At 48.9% G+C, this 17204-nt stretch overlaps 1 protein-coding gene across 1 annotated transcript in view; it reads left to right on the top strand.

The window, feature by feature from the left end:
- Window positions 1–17204, top strand: part of GALNT9 (polypeptide N-acetylgalactosaminyltransferase 9) — a 119495-nt gene that overhangs the window by 60474 nt on the left and 41817 nt on the right. The window contains exon 6 of the mRNA XM_005891207.3: window positions 12970–13087. Coding sequence (XP_005891269.1) covers window positions 12970–13087 — 118 coding nt within the window. The remainder of the gene's footprint in view (window positions 1–12969; window positions 13088–17204) is intronic.

Below are 17204 nucleotides of genomic sequence, written 5' to 3'. Positions count from 1 at the left end.
AGGAGGGGTGAAATCACGCTCAGAATGAAACCCCATACCCACCAGAGATGCTCGAAGAGCTCAAACAAAACCTTGTGTGTACCAGGAGACCCCACAGAGACTGAGCAAGACCTGACTCTGAGTGTTTGAGTGTCTTCTGCAGAGGTACGGGTCAGCAGTGGTCTGCTGCAGGGGTAGGGCTCTGGGTGCAGCAGATCTGGGTGTGGCATAAGCCCTCTTGGAGGAGGTCTCCATTAACCCCACCATAGAGCTGTCAGAACTTACACAGGACTAGGGAAACAGATTCCTGGAGGAAGAAAGGAGAAAGGAGTAATGTCCCCCCACAAGAGACTGACCCAGACTTGCTTGTGAGCGTCCAAGAGTCTCCGGCAGAGGCGTGGGTCGGCGGTGGCCTGCTGCAGGGTCAGGGGCACTGAATGCGGCAGGGCATGCATGGGACCTTTAGAAGGAGGTCGCTATTACCTCCACCATAGTTTGGTCTCAGGTCAAACAACAGGAAGGAAACACAACCCCACCCATAAACAGAAAATTGGATTAAAGATTTACTGAGCATGGCCCCACCCATCAGAACAAGACCCAGTTTCCCCCACAGCCAGTCTCTCCCATCAGGAAGCTTCCATAAGTCTCTTATCCTTATCCCTCAGAGGACAGACAGAATGAAAACCATAATCACAGAAAACTAATCAAACTGATCACATGCACCACAGCCTTGTCTAACTCAATGAAACTGAGCCATGCCATGTAGGGCCACCCAAGACCGACAGATCATGGTGGAGAGTTCTGACAAAATGAGGTTCATTGGAGAAGGGAGTGGCAAACCACTTCAGCATCCTTGCCTTGAGAACCCCATGAACAGTATGAAAAGGCAAAAAGATAGGACACTGAAAGATGAACTCCCCAGATTGGTAGGTGCCCAGTATGCTACTGGAGAAGAGTGGAGAAATGACTCCAGAAAGAATGAAGAGACAGAGCCAAAGCAACAACAGTGCCCAGCTGTGGATGTGACTGGTGATGGCAGTAGAGTCTAATGCTGTAAAGAGCAGTGTTGCATAGGAACCCGGAATGTTAGGTCCATGAATTGGAAGTGGTAAATTGGAAGTGATCAAACAGGAGATGGAAAGAGTGAACATCGACATTTTAGGAATCAGTGAACTGGAATGGGTGAATTTAACTCAGATGACCATTATATCTACTACTGTGGGCAAGAATCCCTTAGAAGAAATGGAGTAGCCCTCATAGTCAACAAAAGAGTCCAAAATGCAGTACTTGGGTGCAGTCTCAAAAATGACAGAATGACCTCTGTTCATTTCCAAGGCAAACCATTCAATATCACAGTAATCCAAGTCTATGCCCCAACCAGTAATGCTGAAGAAGCTGAAGTTGAATGGCTCTATGAAGACCTACAGGACCTTCTAGAACTAACATCCAAAAAAGATGTCCTTTTCATTATAGGGGGCAGGAGTGCAAAAGTAGGAAGTCAAGAGACATCTGGAGTAACAGGCAAATTTGACCTTGGAGTACAAAATGAAGTAGGGCAAAGGCTAATAGAGTTTTGTCAAGAGAATGCACTGGTCATAAAAAACACCCTCTTCCAGCAACATAAGAGACGACCCTACACATGGACATCACCAGAGGGTCAATACTGAAATCAGATTGATTATATTCTTTGCAGCCAAAGATGGAGACGCTCTATACAGTCAGCAAAAAACAAGACCGGGAGCTGACTGTGGCTTAGATCATGAACTCCTTATTGCCAAATTCAGACTTACATTGAAGAAAGTAGGGATAACCACTAGACCATTCAGGTATAACCTAAATCAAATCCCTTATGATTATACAGTGGAAGTGACAAATAGATTCAAGGGATTAGATCTGATAGAGTGCCTGAAGAACTATGGTCAAAGGTTCATGTCATTGTACAGGAGGCAGTGATCAAGACCATCCCCAAGAAAAAGAAATGCAAAAGGGCAAAATGGCTGTCTGATGAGGCCTTACAAATAGCTTAGAAACGAAGGGAAGCAAAAGGCAAAGGAGAAAAGGAAAGATATAGGCATCTGAATGCAGAGTTCCAAAGAATAGCAAGGAGAGATAAGAAAGCCTTCCTCAGTGATCAGTGCAAAGAATTAGAGGAAAACAATAGAATGGGAAAGACTAGAGATCTCTTCAAGAAGATTAGAGGTACCAAGGGAACATTTCATGCAAAGATTGGCCCAATAAAGGACAGAAATGGTATGGACCTAACAGAAGCAGAATATATTAAGAAGAGGTGGCAAGAATACACAGAAGAACTGTACAAAAAAAGATCTTCATGACCCAGATAACCACAATGGTGTGATCACTCAACTAGAGCCAGACATCCTGGAATGCAAAGTCAAGTGGGCCTTAGGAAGCATCACTATGAACAAAGCTAGTGGAGGTGATGGAATTCCAGTTGAGTTATTTCAAATCCTAAAAGATGATGCTGTGAAAGTGCTGCACTCAATATGCCAGCAAATTTGGAAAACTCAGCAGTGGCCACAGGACTGGAAAAGGTCAGTTTTCATTCCAATCCCAAAGAAAGGCAATGCCAAAGAATGTTCAAACTACCACACAGTTGCACTCATCTCACATGCTAGCAAAGTAATGCTCAAAATTCTCCAAGCCAGGCTTCAACAGTACATGAATTGTGAACTTCCAGATGTTCCAGCTGAATTTAGAAAGGGCAGAGGAACCAGAGATCAAATTGCCAACATCCATTGGATCATCGAGAAAGCAAGAGAATTCCAGAAAAACTACTTCTGCTTTATTGCCTAGGCCAAACCCTTTGTGTGGATCACAACAAACTGTGGAAAATTCTTCAAGAGATGCGAATACCAGACCACCTGACCTGCCTCCTGAGAAATCTGTATGCAGGTCAAGAAGCAACAGTTAGAACTGGACACGGAACAACAGAACTGGTTCAAAATTGGGAAAGGAGTACATCAAGGCTGTATATTGTCACCCTACTTATTTCATTTATATGCAGAGTAAATCATGCAAAATTCTGGGTTGGAATCAAGATGAAATCAAGACTGCCAGGAGAAATATCAATAACCTCAGATATGAAGATGACACTACCCTTATGGCAGAAAGTGAAGAAGAACTAAAGAGCCTCTTGATGAAAGTGAAAGAGGAGAGTGAAAAAGTTGGCTTAAAGCTCAACATTCAGAAAACTAAGATTATGGCATTTGGTCCCATCACTTCATGGCAAATAGATGGGGAAACAATGGAAACAGTGAGAGACTTTATTTTGGGGGGGCTCCAAAATCACTGCAGATGGTGACTGCAACCATGAAATTAAAACATGCTTTCTTCTTGGAAGAAAAGCCATGACAAACCTAGACAGCATGTTGAATAGCAGAGACATTACTTTGCCAGCAAAGGTCCATCTAGTCAAAGCTATGATTTTTCCAGTAGTCATGTGTGAATGTGACAGTTGGACTATAAAGAAAGCTGAGTGCAGAAGAATTGATGCTTTTGAACTGTGGTGTTGGAGAAGACTCTTGAGAGTCCCGTGGACTGCAAGGAGATCAAAGCAGTCAATCCTAAAGGAAATCAGTTCTGAATATTCATTGGAAGGACTGATGCTGAAGCTGAAGCTCCAATACTTTGGTCACCTGATCCAAAGAACTGACTCATTGGAAAAGACCCTGATGGTGGGAAAGACTGAAGGCAGGAGGAGAAGGGGGTGACAGGATGAGATGGTTGGATGGCATCACTGACTTGATGGACACGAGTTTGAGTAAGCTCCAGGAGTTAGTAATGGACAGGGAAGTCTGGTGTGCTACAGTCCATGGAGTCACAAAGAGTCAGACACGACTGAGCGACTGAACTGACTGATAACCAGGTCAGGTGGAGGAGAGAGAAGGAGGGAGACAGACAGATAGAATGAAGAGAAAGAGAAAGAGCCAGTAAAAGAGACAGAGAAAAAGAACACAGACTTGGAGACAGCAGAAAAAGGGAGACACCAAGGAAAGAGAGAGGGGAACGAGACAGATGAATCTCAGGGAAGCAGCAGTGAGCAGTGGTGTGAAGCAAGATCTTCATTCCCTGCCCAGGAATTGAACCTGGGAAGCCTGGATGAGAACCAAGAATTCTAGCCACCAGAACAGCAAGGGCTAGAGGCTAGAAGCTATTTTTCTCTGGATCTTTGCACCCAGTGAAAAGTGCATTTATCACAGAGGCAGGAACTGTAAATGCAGGTACAAAGTTTATTATTACAGACATAGCACGACAAGTGGGAGAGCACATAGAGAAAATGTTTGCTTAGTTAAGACAGAAGCAAGGCAGAGACAAACACCCGGAGAGAAAGGGTGGGCCCCTCCTAGTGGTGAGCGGCACGGTAAAGAGGTGGTGAAGTCATTTATATAGGTCAGTTCTTCTGGGTCTTTGTCTTCCTTCAGGCTAATTATCTGGTTCCTTTTTCTACACCTGACCTACCCTGGGACCCTCCCTTGGGTGCGCACGCACCTCTCAGCCAAGATGGATCTCAAAGTAAAGGCTTCTGGGAAGAGCAAGACTCATTATGGCCTGATGTTATCCCTTGACTTTCACTCCCATAAAGGAGCCTTTTGGGGGCATAGGTAGTGTCTCCTTTGTCCCGAAAAGGGGGAAGCAGAGATCCCTTAATCCTTTACTCAAACAAGGTTTGCCCCTCTTTGTCCGTGCCATGACTATTACTTTAGGTGTTTACAAGAGACATGCAATGGCTATTTACCCTGTTTCTGCTGTTACTTCCATCTCAGAGGGCAAACAGGAGGCTGATTGTAAATGCCTGATCTGGAGCCCACCTATTTCTTGGTCTCAGGAATCCAGCCTGAAGCCCCTGTTCTTCCTGCTCCCTGAAATGCAAATAGGAAACCCATTGTAAATGTCTAACCTGGGGCCCATTTGTTGCCTACTTCAGGATGAGCAGAGGAAGACAGAGATTCGGGGGAGGGTGCACACTAAGAAACAAAACGAGGAAGGTGCCAGGGAGCAGAAAGGAATAGGGGTGCAGAGAGGGAGTGAGAAGGAGACAGAGACCCAGACAGAACGAGGGAGAGACAGACAGACAGAGGCAACACCACGAGAGTCATAAAGCAGCAGAGGACAAAGAAACCAGCAGACCCAGGATGGTGGGTGTGCTATAGAGAATGTGCTCCAAAGCACTTATTTTATTTTGAATTGGTTCCCATACCTGAAAACGTAGAGTTTTTCCCATGTTAAAAATGCATCTTTATTAAGATGAGAAGGTGCACGTTCTCACAGGGCAGCCAGTCACTGGAGCTGAGAAGTGACCCCCTGTCTAAACAGGGCTGAGGTCTCCAATTTGCTGCAGTCCCCACCACTCCCTAATGTCTCTGTGTTGCTCTGCCTTCAGATTTGCACGGTCACTCTTCTTGCACCTGGCTTGCTTCGTTCGTTTCCATCACTCACTGACCTTCTGCAGTTTTCAGCCCCTCCCTTCTTTTCCCTGGTCTGTTGAACCCCTGGGAAATCTATGCTTCAAAATCAACTGGGGCTGCCACTTTCTCCCGGGGGCCCAACAGGCTGGAGGTATTTTTCTTGGAGTGAATGTTCATCTCCAGGGTCTGTTGATCCCCTGGAGCCTTGGCCAGTTCTCCCCACAGAGGTTTGGGATTTCAAGGCCTCAGGCAGGGACCTCTCCTGCCTCATCTCTCCAATCTGGTGTGTCCCTGCTGAAACAGGCCATTCTGCCCATGAGTGACCAGAACTGTCCATCATGGCACATTTACAAGTTGTTTCTTCCCCTAGGAGGGTCTTAGAGGGGCTTTTGGGCACCTACCCTCCATTAGCAAAGAGCTGTCCAGCAAGAAATTAAGTCTCAGAGCAGCCTGGATGCTCAAGCTGAAGAAAGAATGCTCTGGCCAGACTGCAAGTTGTCTTAAACTTTGCTCCTTATTAATACCACCTGGAAAGAATTAGAAAGCCCTAATCCCAAAACCCGAAATAAAAAAACAGGCAAAGACCTTGAACAAATGCTATACCAAGGAGGCAGACAAAACACTAACACACGTATGGGAAGCCGCCCACTGCAGTCACAAGGGAAATAAGACAGAATGTCGGTCAGATAAACCAATGGCAACACGGACCAGTCACAACTCTCAGCGTGGCCGGTGGGAGCAGACATTAGCAAGACCGCTTTGGAAACCTGGCAGTTTCTCCTAGAGGTAAAAACACTTCCTACATGACCAGCCGTTCCACCCCAGGTATTTGCCCAAAAGAAATGAAAACATATGTCTACACAAAGATGCGAATGTTCATAGCAGCAGCTTTTTTCACAACAGTCCTGAATTGAACCCAAATGTCTATCAACATGTGAACAGGTAAACGAAGTGTGATGCTTCTCAGAACTACAAAGGGTCGTATGGTGATGCCCATGACAATGAGGACGAAACTCAAAGTGTGGCAAAAACGTCAGACACAGAATAGCACACACTGTCAGCCCCCAGGACAGTCTCCAGAGTCACAAACCCCTGCCCCTATCTTTCCTGGAAGTGGATGGGAGAAGGGCCCTCCAAGGACCCGTTGACCTTCACTGAAGGGAAGTTCTGGAGACTCGCCATCCCACAGGGAGTACATTCAAGGAGAGAGATGGTCTCCCGAGAAGATACTACAGGGTTTATAAGAAGGCCGAGATGGAAGGCTGGGCACAGCAGACAGCCATGTCTATGTCCTGACCACCCAGAACCCATGAATTCAACCTCACTGGGAAAAGGGTCTTTGCAGATGTAATTAGAATGTTGTGACGGGGAGATTACTGTGGATGACCCAGCTGGGTCCTGAATGCTGCTGAAAGTGTCCTTGTAAGAAACACACAGAAGAGGAAAGACCATGCCACTCCGGAGTCAGAGATGGGAGGGATGCAGCCACAAGCCAAGGACATTGGAAGAGGCAGGGAGGGTCCTCCTCAGGAGCTTCAGAGGGAGTATGGCCCTGCCCACACCTTGACTTTAGACTTCTGGCCTTCAGAGCTAGCAGAGGACAAATATCTCTTGTCTGAAGCCCCAGTTCATGTGGTATTTGTTTCACAGCTGCAAGAAATGAACATGCCGGTGTCCAGAAGAGGGCCCTCTGCAGAGCCCTGCTCCAAGGTTGGGAGATCCCAAGCCTCACTGGGCATCTCCCAGCAGGGTGACCCCACGGGGACAGAGCCGACACACAGCCATGTTGAGATGAGACCCTGAGGGCCGTTCACATCCAATAATGCGTGTGACAATCACAAACATTCCTCAGGTCCACATGGTGCCATTGTCACAGCTAGTCCCCAAGTTGTATCCTCCATGTGCATGAGTGCAGCCCACTGGGGAAGTAGAGCCCTGACAGGGGCCTCTCAAGGCCACCTTCAGGGCTGGTGGCCAGCTGGCCCATGCAGTCGCTTTAACCACACCCAGCCAAGGCTTCCTGAAAATTGGAGAGGAAGCCAACCAGCCTCTCCCCAGACCCTGCTGGCCCTCAGCAGGCTCCATGCTGGGACTCACTGCCCTCCTAGTGATGCTGCAGACAGCTCCCAGACGCCCAGCCATTCTTCTTGGGGGGAGAACAAGGCGTTCTGAATCTCCCACTCTTAGTATGCACAGTGCCCAGGGAGCCTAGAGTGGTGTGACCTTGTCCTTCAAGTTCTAGGGAAGCCACTTGAATCTCAGTATGTCACCTGATTTGTCATATATGTCTCAAACTTGGAACCAATGTTTATACTTAAGAGATTTCACACGAAATTGGTATCTATTCTTTGAAAAGTAGAAGATTCTGGAAAAACCCAGGTCCCCATTCCTAGCTGGTGATGATCCACTGGAGCTGAGTTGTTACTGAGCTCTCGGGGTGGGGGAGGGGGACAGTGTCACAGTCCCCACTGCTCCCAACAGCCTGCTTCACACGCCCTTTGGGCTGGAGAGTCTGGAGTGACAAGACTCCAAGGGCAGGCTTGAGGTCTTTGCTTCCAAGGTCATTATCCAGAGGATGGCCCTCCTCTCCAGCTTCTCAGGGAAGGGGTCTTCCCACAACCTCCCCTCAGCGGCAGACCCATGAGAAGAAGCCCTGGTACCCTAACTCCTGCAGCAAAGGCTCCTGGCAAACCTTGTGATGTTGCCCCTTACCGCGTCATGAAACCTGACCCCAGGCTGGGAACCTGCATCCCTGGGGCCAGTCTGTGGGCCTGAAAGGGTCTTTCCTGAGAACTGCTCTGGGGTTTCTGGTCTCCCTCGGACCTGGGGCGGGGAACCGATGCCCTTCTCCTGAAGGACACAGCTCCCACACCTGCTCTGAGGAAGGTGGCCTGGGAGAGGCTGGTGTGTGAAAATTTACCTAAGGAAATTTCTCTGCCAGTCATTATCCTGGAAGCTCAAGGAAGAAAGGGGTCAAAAGAAGGCTTGGATTTCTGCAGAGAAGTATCTCAGCCTTGACAGATGGAGAAAGAGAGGGCAGTGAGGGGCTGGGAGGCCCTCGTGGCCCCAGGGGTCCTGTGTGCTGGAGGTGGCTGCCCGCATGAACTGTATCATTGAAATGGAGCTATTTCCTGAATTCTGAATGAGGTCAAAACGGGACCCATGACCAGTGGCGTGTTTGTCTCCGTGTGGCTCTGAGCTGCTAGCAGAGCACAGATGTGGGGCATTGGCTGCGTTGTGTGGGCCCCTCCCCGCCCGCCTCCAGGAGGGCAGCTGCAGCCCGTAGGCTCATCTGGCTTGCATCTTCCTGGGGCCACAGAGCCCACATATGGGTTTGCACCCCTGTCCCTGGGGCAGTCCAGATTCATGCCAGTGTGTCTTGTGGATGCAGAGAGACCATGGGTGTAAGCCGGCTTCCAGTGGGGCCAGATGAACCCAGAGGAAAAGAGGGGATGTTGTGGGGTCGGCGGAGGGGCCCACACCCAGCACCTGCTCCCCTCCACAAGCAGGGGAACATGGAATGAGGGTCCAAGTCACACCTGTACTCACACACAGATGCACACTCATGCATAGAGATGCACGAAGACACAAATGCAAGCACACAGACACGTGTACATGCTCACACACAAAAAACCACACATAGATTCGCACACACAGATACACACACACAAGACCACACATAGATTCGCACACACAGACACACACCCACACAAGACCACACATAGATCCACACACACAGACACACCCACACAAGACCACATATAGATTTGTGCATGCGTTATAGACGTGCATGCATGCATGCTCAGTTGCTTCAGGCATGTCTGACTCTTTGTGACCCCACGGACTGTAGCCCACCAGGCTCCTCTGTCCATGGGAGTCTCCAGGCAAGAATACTGGAGTGGGTTGCCATTTCCTCCTCCAGGGGATCGCCCCAACCCAGGGATCGAAACTTCATCTCCTGTGTCTCCTTCATGGCAGACGGATTCTTTACCAATGAGCCACAGGGGAAGCCTGTGCATACAGGCACACTCACACATAATTGCTTCTCTGGTCACAGTGGTAGGTTGGTGACATTTTCCTTGCTGACTTGTCGCTTACCTTCTCCCAAGCATCACTTCTTATGGCACTGGGTGGTCTTGATAAGCACCTCACCTGCTGGGTAGGTAACAATCCGTCAAAAGAACGGCTCGAAACTCATTCGACCATCTACACTGATGAACTCTAAGTTGATTTCCCTTTTGCCACTATAACTCACGCTGCAGTGCACAGCTTTGTGCAAATAGCTTTCGGATCAGTCTCCTAGGATAAATGCCAGCCACGGAATTAGGGGGTAAAATAGTAACAGTAAATGGTTCCCAGGCTCCAGACCCTCCTCCATATAGTTTTCATCTGCACAGCTGCCTTTGGAGGAGGCACCATTCTGCCTCTCGTGTTACTGGCAGGGAAGCTGAGCACAGAGAAGCTGACCAGCTTGCCCAAGGGCACACAGCTGGTGTGCAAGGAGCTGGGTCAGCACTGCATCACTGCACAAGCACTGCTGGCTCTCTGTTCATAGCTTCAGACTTTTCCAGGAGGGTTGAGCCAATGCACACCAGTTTCTCCACCACCTTGTCACCAGCGCATGTGGCCCCTACACCCGGTCGGCTGTCCTCCCCTGTGTTATGCTGATCACCTGACAGTGCCCTGCCTGTGAGCCGGTGTTCTTCTTCAAGACATCGAGAGCAGGTGCCTCTCTTGTCCCTTGTCACTCTCCCAAAAGCTGAAGAGCCCATTTGTGATCTTCATTTTATCAGCTCCTATTCATATAGAACTCCAAGGCTTCATGGACCTGGGGATGTGTGCCTGTGTGTGATGCCTAGATGTGTGTCTGTGTGTATCTCTGTGTATGCATGTGCTGCATGTATCTCTGTGTGTTTGCTGCAGGTGTGTATCTGTGTTTATGTGTGTGCACACGTGTGTTTCTCTGTGTATTGTCTGTGTGAATGTTATGTGTGTCTATATGTATCTGTGTGCATTTGGGTGTGTATGTTTGTGAGTACATTCATGGGACTATGTGTGTGTATTGTGTGTGTCTGTATATCTGTACATCTGTTTATTGTGTGTGTCTGTCCTTATGGGGTATGTGTGTTGCGTATGTGTCTCCATGTGTCCATGTATCCGTGTGTCTGTTGCATGTGTATGCTTGTCCACGCATGTGTGTGTTGCGTGTGTCTCCATGTGTCCATGTATCCATGTGTCTGTTGCGTGTGTCTGCTTGTCCATGCATGTGTGTGGCATGTGTGTCTGTGCACCTGTGTGTGTCTGCATGTCTGTGGCCTCTGCAAGGCAGGAGTCCAGGAGAGCATCCTCATGGAGAGGCTGTATCCAGGCGGGCAGCACATCAGCCCAGATGTAAGGATGCTCCCCAGGGTGACCAAGTTCCTCCTCCACCGAACCCGAGAACCCTCGGCCTTCACCGTTTTCCGTAATCACAGCAAGAATTTCTCATGCAAATAAATTCAGAGCCAGCTGACTCTGCTACCGTCGCCTTGTGAGGTGAAGTTTATTTTGGAACTCAGAGCAATAATAAAAAAATCATTACAGCTGTAATAGACTTGGCAGGGACTTGGCAGTTCAATTCATGAGAGATCACCCTGAGATTTTTGTGTTGTCGTTAAGAAAATGAAAGAAATAGCTGTCGTCGTCGGTGAACTATAACTTAACTAGTTAAACGCTTGCTATGCGTCACAGATGACATTAAAATTTTGTTACTATTAGATTTGTGGCCCAAATGTCATGACAAAACAAATTGGATCTTTACACAAATAAAAGGATAATTGCCTTTTAATGCCTCTGTTATTCTTGGACAACTCATGGGCACTTGCTTCTGGTGTCCCAGTCACTGGGACCGGAAATGCTTCTTTTAAACTGTGATTAAGAACAGCTTTTTGTGTTGTTTTCAGTGAAGAGAGATTTCATACCTGTGAGAGCAGTGGGTGGGCACAAGTGGAAGCAGAGGAGAGGGCAGCCACAACCCTGTCTTTCGGGGTCTTGGGGGGCCTTCGGGGACAATGGGGGAGCCTTTGCCAGTCCTCTAAGAGCTTGGAAGAAACTGAGCCCTTAGGCTACAAGGTGGTTGTCTTTGTTTTGAAGCAAATTCTTCCATCCAAAGCTTGGAAGGGGACTTCCCTGGTGACTCGGTGGTAACTAATCTGCCTGCAAATGCAGGAGACATGGGTTCAATCCCTGATTCGGGAAGATCCCACATTCCTCGGAGCAACTAAGCCTGCACAGCTACTGAGCCTGGGCCGGGAGCCACAACCACTGAAGTGTGCACACCCTACTGCCTGTGCTCTGCAACAAGAGAAGCCATCCCAGTGAGAAGCCCACGCACCGCAACTAGAGAGTGGCCCCTGCTCTCTGCCACTAGAGAAAAAGCCTGTGCAGCAACGAAGACCCAGTACAGGCATTAATAAAAGTAAATAAATTTTTTAAAAAAGCTTGGAAGGTCCTGCTTTCTCACAAAACAGAGATTGTGCCTATTGCTAGAAAGATATTTTTCCTTTATTTTTTTTTCTCCTCCAACTAATAGGTTCTCAGTATACACTGAGTTTATGATGTGAGTGTATCAGAAATGAATGAATGAGTCAGCGAGTGTGCAGGTCCATTCACAGTGATACCGCCCACTTTTCTCTGCCACTCCGTCCGTTCATGACCTGCTTTGATCACCACTGCTCCATGAGTCCAGTGGAGGTCTCAACACTGATAAATTGCTAATACATCTTAGAAGAAAATATAACTAGCACATTGACACGTGATTTTACAGATACAATTGCTTGGGGCAAGGCAAGATTTACTCACATTTTAAAAATGTGTAGATGTAAATAGAATTATTACAGGAATATAGTACAGCTGGTCGGAGAAGGCAATGGCACCCCACTCCAGTACTCTTGCCTGGAAAATCCCATGGACAGAGGAGCCTGGTAGGCTGCAGTCCGTGGGGTCGCTAAGAGTCGGACATGACTGAGCGACTTCACTTTCACTTTTCACTTTCATTCATTGGAGAAGGAAATGGCAACCCACTCCAGTGTTCTTGCCTGGAGAATCCCAGGGACGGGGGAGCCTGGTGGGCTGCCATCTATGGGACTGCACAGAGTTGGACACGACTGAAGTGACTTAGCAGCAGCAGCAGCAGCAGCAGCATAGAGTTGAGCAGTGCACAAGCCGTGTGACTGCCAGTTGTGGCCCTGATTCCTGATACACAGATAAAATAATGAAGGAGGTAGGTAAGTGACTGAAGCTTGGGAGATTATGATCAGGGCAACTAAATAACTCACTGGGTAATCAGATTTTTAAATTTTTAAAATCTACACTAAGTTGTCTGAATGGAATGTTGGTTTTTTGGTCATCTCTGATGGGTGCAAAGACAAGCCTGAGGCAAGCCCTGGGCACAGTGACCAGGTGAAGACAAGGAACTCAGGGATGACGTGTGAGGACTTGGAAAGAGGGTGGCGGTCCCCCCCAGGCTGCTGGGGTCTGCGCCGCACACTGATGGCCTGCTTGGTCCCTGTCTGCTTCTCCCCAGGACCCCGGCCATGATCGGCTGCTCCTTCGTTGTGGACCGGGAGTACTTCGGGGACATTGGTCTGCTGGACCCAGGCATGGAGGTGTACGGTGGGGAGAACATAGAGCTGGGCATGAGGGTAAGTGTCACTCAGCCGCTGGGGCCACTCACGGGGATGGTGTGCCCAGCAGACCTGTCAAAAGTTGTGCCTGGCTGGTCTGTGAGCTGCTTGTTACAGGTCAGGAGGAGGTAAAAGCCCCCAAACTTAGGTCAATGTAAGAAACCTCTGTGGCAAAGGGACTGGGAAGCGTTATGAATGTGGTAATGAGAGACTGTATTTCAGATCTTACTTTATTTCTCAAGCCACTCATTCTGTTGCTTTGCACTGAAGTCAGGGCTGGTGGGGAGCTTGGAAACTAAGAGCTGGTCCTGTGCACTGGGAGTTTGTCCATCAGTGGCGAAGAGACAAGGTCGTGGGCTTGTCTTGGTGGAGGTGAAAGGCAGAGTGCGTATGGGCACTGTGGGCATCGGAAGCCCCCATGGCTTCTGCAGGGGGCCAGTGTGTAGAGAAGACTCCAGGCAGGATGTTTTCTTCTAGTTATTTTCTTTCCGAGTTCACTTTATTTTTGTTTATTAACTGGAGGATAATTGCTTTAGAATGTTGTGTTGGTTTCTGCCATACAACAGTGCGAATCAGCCATATATCTCCACCCTCTTGGACCTCCCTCCCTGCCAATTCACCCCCAAGGTCGTCACAGAGCACTGAGCTGAACTCCCTGTACTACACAGTAACTTCTCACTGGCTCTCTATTTCACACACGGTAGTATGCATTGGAGAAGGAAATGGCAACCCACTCCAGTGTTCTTGCCTGGAGAATCCCAGGGATGGGGGAGCCTGGTGGGCTGCCGTCTCTGGAATCGCACAGAGTCGGACACGACTGAAGCAACTTAGCAGCAGCAGCAGTATGCATCAAGGCTACTCTCTCCATTCGTCCCACTCCCTCATTCCCCTGCTGTGTCCACAAGACGGGCCTCTACATCTGTGTCTTCTAGGAATGTTATGGTTCCAGGTCTTATGCTCAAATCTTTAGTTCATTTTGAGTTAACTTTTGTGCATGATAGTGTAAGATAGTGGTTCAGCTTACTGTTTTGTGTATAGCTGTTCAGTTTTCCCTGGACTGTCCAGCACAATTTATTGAGGCTATCTTTTCCCTGTTATATATTCTTGGCTCCTTGGTCATAAATTCACTGGCAATGTGTGCCTGGGTTTATTTCTGGGCTCTCTATTCTGTCCCATTGATCCCTGCATGTGCCTGTTTTTATGCCAATGCCATATGTTTTGATTATCGTAGCTTTGTAATATAGTTTGAAATCAAGGCATGTGATGCCTCCGGCTTTGTTCTTCTTTCTCAAGATTGCTTTGGAGTCTTTTGTGATTCCACAGAAATTAGAGGAATTATTTGTTCTATTTCTGAGGGAAAATATCATTGGCATTTTGATAGGGATGCACAGAATCTATGGATAGCTGTGGGTAATATGGTCATTTTAGCAACATTTTTCCAATCCATGAGCAAGGATACTTTTCCATTTATTAGTGTCTTCTTCAGTTTCTTTCATTGCTGTTTTGTAGTTTTCAGTGTGTTGGTCTTTCACCTCCTTGGTTCAGTGTACTCCTAGGTAAAATGGGATTGGGTTCTAAGCCAGTGCCCTGTTGAAGGCTGGTGCTCTGGGCTTCATTCTCAGCTCAGTGGGATGGTCACAGCATGATTGACATGATGTGACACAGCCCATCCAGAGAGGGATGGGCAGAGCTTTCAAGGTCTGTGGACCTGGGGTGCCACAGGACCCTGCTTCCAGGAGAGTGTGGGTTTGAACCCTCAGCCCCTGATCATGGGCCACCAAGTCCTTGCCTCACTCCTGCATTAGCAGGATACTAATACTCCTTCCTTTCCTGTTGCAACTGCAGTCCAGTGACCCTGCTCTACCAGGGTGCACAGAGGCCCAGGATGGGGAAGCAGCTTAGCCAGGTGTACCCAGGGCTGGAAAGCAGACTCACACTAGCTCAAGGCTAACTAACCAGTGGTTAGCTGTCTCTACCCAGGGGCAACACTGGAGCTCCCTAATCAAACATTTTTGACACAGGATCTATTAGCCTTGACAGAGCACCATCACTGGGAGACTTAAACCCACAGACCAGTCCGAAGACCCAGCATGGCTGGGGTTTGCTGGGGAGGATCCCTCCTGCCTCTCCCAGCTTCTGGTATCTGTTGTCAACCCTAATCTGATGCAGTGACTGGTCAACGAGGACAGAACAGCAGGCAAGATGCCAACAACTTCTTTTTAAATGTATTTTCGGCTGTGCTGGGTCTTTGTTGCTGTGAGCAGGCTATCTCTAGCTGCAGTGAGTGGGGCCACTCTCTAGTTGCTGTACGCAGGCTTCTCATTGTAGTGGCTTCTCTTGGTGCGGAACGCTGGCTCTAGGGCTCATGGGTTTCAGTAGATGTAGCACGTGGGCTCAGTCGTTGGAGGCATACGGGCTCTCTAGTTGTGGTACACAGGCTTAGGTGCTCCAAGGTATGTGGGATCTTAGTTCCCTGATCAGGGATCAAACCCATGCCCCTTCGGTGGAAGCATGGAGTCTTAACCACTGGACCACCAGGGAAGTCCCCTCTGGTCACACTTGCCCAAGAATCCTCCAACTAGTCTTAATTATCAGGGTTGCCCCATCCAAGGGCAGAATAACTTGGAGAGCTACAGATGACCCCGGTTGGTGATGCCCCCTCTTAGGGGAAGCTGAATGAGCTTGGTCATGGATCCAAACTGTGAAGCAGGGCAGCTCCCATGGTCTGTAAGTGACAGTCGGCCCACGGGCTCTGGCTGTGTGGGAGCAAGGCTGCCAGGGCCAGGATAACCAGAGCCTGACAGGCATGTGAACCCACACTGCCACCTCTGACCTCACTCCCGTGCCCTCCTGCCCCTCTTCAAAGAGGCCAAGACTCAGGGTTTGGGGACAGCCAGTGAACTGACCAAGTCCTGCAGCAGTGGGTGGGCCGGCCATGAGTTGCTCACCCACCAGCAACCAAGCCTGAGGTTCAGAGCTGTTTCTGATTTAAATAAGAGGAAGCCAGCATGGGCACTGAGTTCCAATTTTTAGGACATTATTTGTGATAAGATTCATCATTAGCTGTGATGCTGCGTCCTGATGATCCGACCAGGGTTCTCTGCCTCCCTAATCAATAAAAATTAATCAGAGGCCAAACAAAAAATTTAGGCAAAACTTTACTGGGGCTTCAGTGGCTACAGAAGGCAGTGAAAACAAGCAACAGTTTCCCTAGCCTGCTCCCCGAGGTGGGGGCGAGCTGAGCTGGTTCCCTATATGCGGTGAGGGTAGGGGTTTGTCCAAGGGTTCAGGCTGGAGGAGTGGCTTAGGTGGTCTGTCCACCCCATAGATGGTGCTGTGTGCAGGGGTGCATGCATAGTACCCTGCTTTTGCTCCTGGCTCTTCAGAAGTGGCCGTTGGGTTTTAGTCTTTTTGTATCTTTTGTCCAGAATTTGCCCCAACTGTGCATGCTCACAGTTATTTTTAGTCCCTTAGAGTTTCTTTGTGTTTTGTTGCCCAAGGAGACCTTTGTCCAGGTACAAGCACTGCAGCAAAGGGTCCCAGGTTCCAGCTGGTCTCACCGAGGCCCCAGGATGCTGTGACAGCCGCTCCACCACTCAGAGTGCAGAGCAGAGCAGGTTCGCAGGCAGACTGGGAGGGACTGGGAGACCCACTACGAGGAAGCGGCAGGTCCCTCAGCCTGGATCTCAGACTCCAGCAGCATCAGAATCACCTAGAGGCGCCATACAAATAGATCACTGCACTCCATCCCAGAGATGTGGATTCAGTATGGCAGGGTGGAGCCCAGGAATCTCCATTTCCAACAAATTCCCAGGGTCCACTCACTCCACTGGAACCCACTTTGAGAACCAGCTGCCCACTCCGCACCCCCGGCTGCCACTCTGGGGGCCGTGAGCCAGCCAGGCTCGCATGCTGCTTGCTCTGCACAGGGCCTGGCACATTACTGAGCCCACTCCATAAACACAGACAGAGGGGAAGGGGCCAGGGGCCAGGCCTCAGGGTCTCCTGCGGCCAGGCTGTGCTGAGGTGGGGATAAGCTTTGATTGATTTGGGGTCCTTGGGTTTTTATGTTTTGTTTCTGGGATTTCACTTGGGTTTTTATTTGTCTGCGGAAACTTTATTCACAGGAAAGATT

This window comes from Bos mutus, chromosome 17 (genome assembly GCF_027580195.1).
Source record: "Bos mutus isolate GX-2022 chromosome 17, NWIPB_WYAK_1.1, whole genome shotgun sequence".
NCBI classification, from domain to species: domain Eukaryota; kingdom Metazoa; phylum Chordata; class Mammalia; order Artiodactyla; family Bovidae; genus Bos; species Bos mutus.
This window is presented reverse-complemented; position numbering and strand designations above follow the sequence as displayed.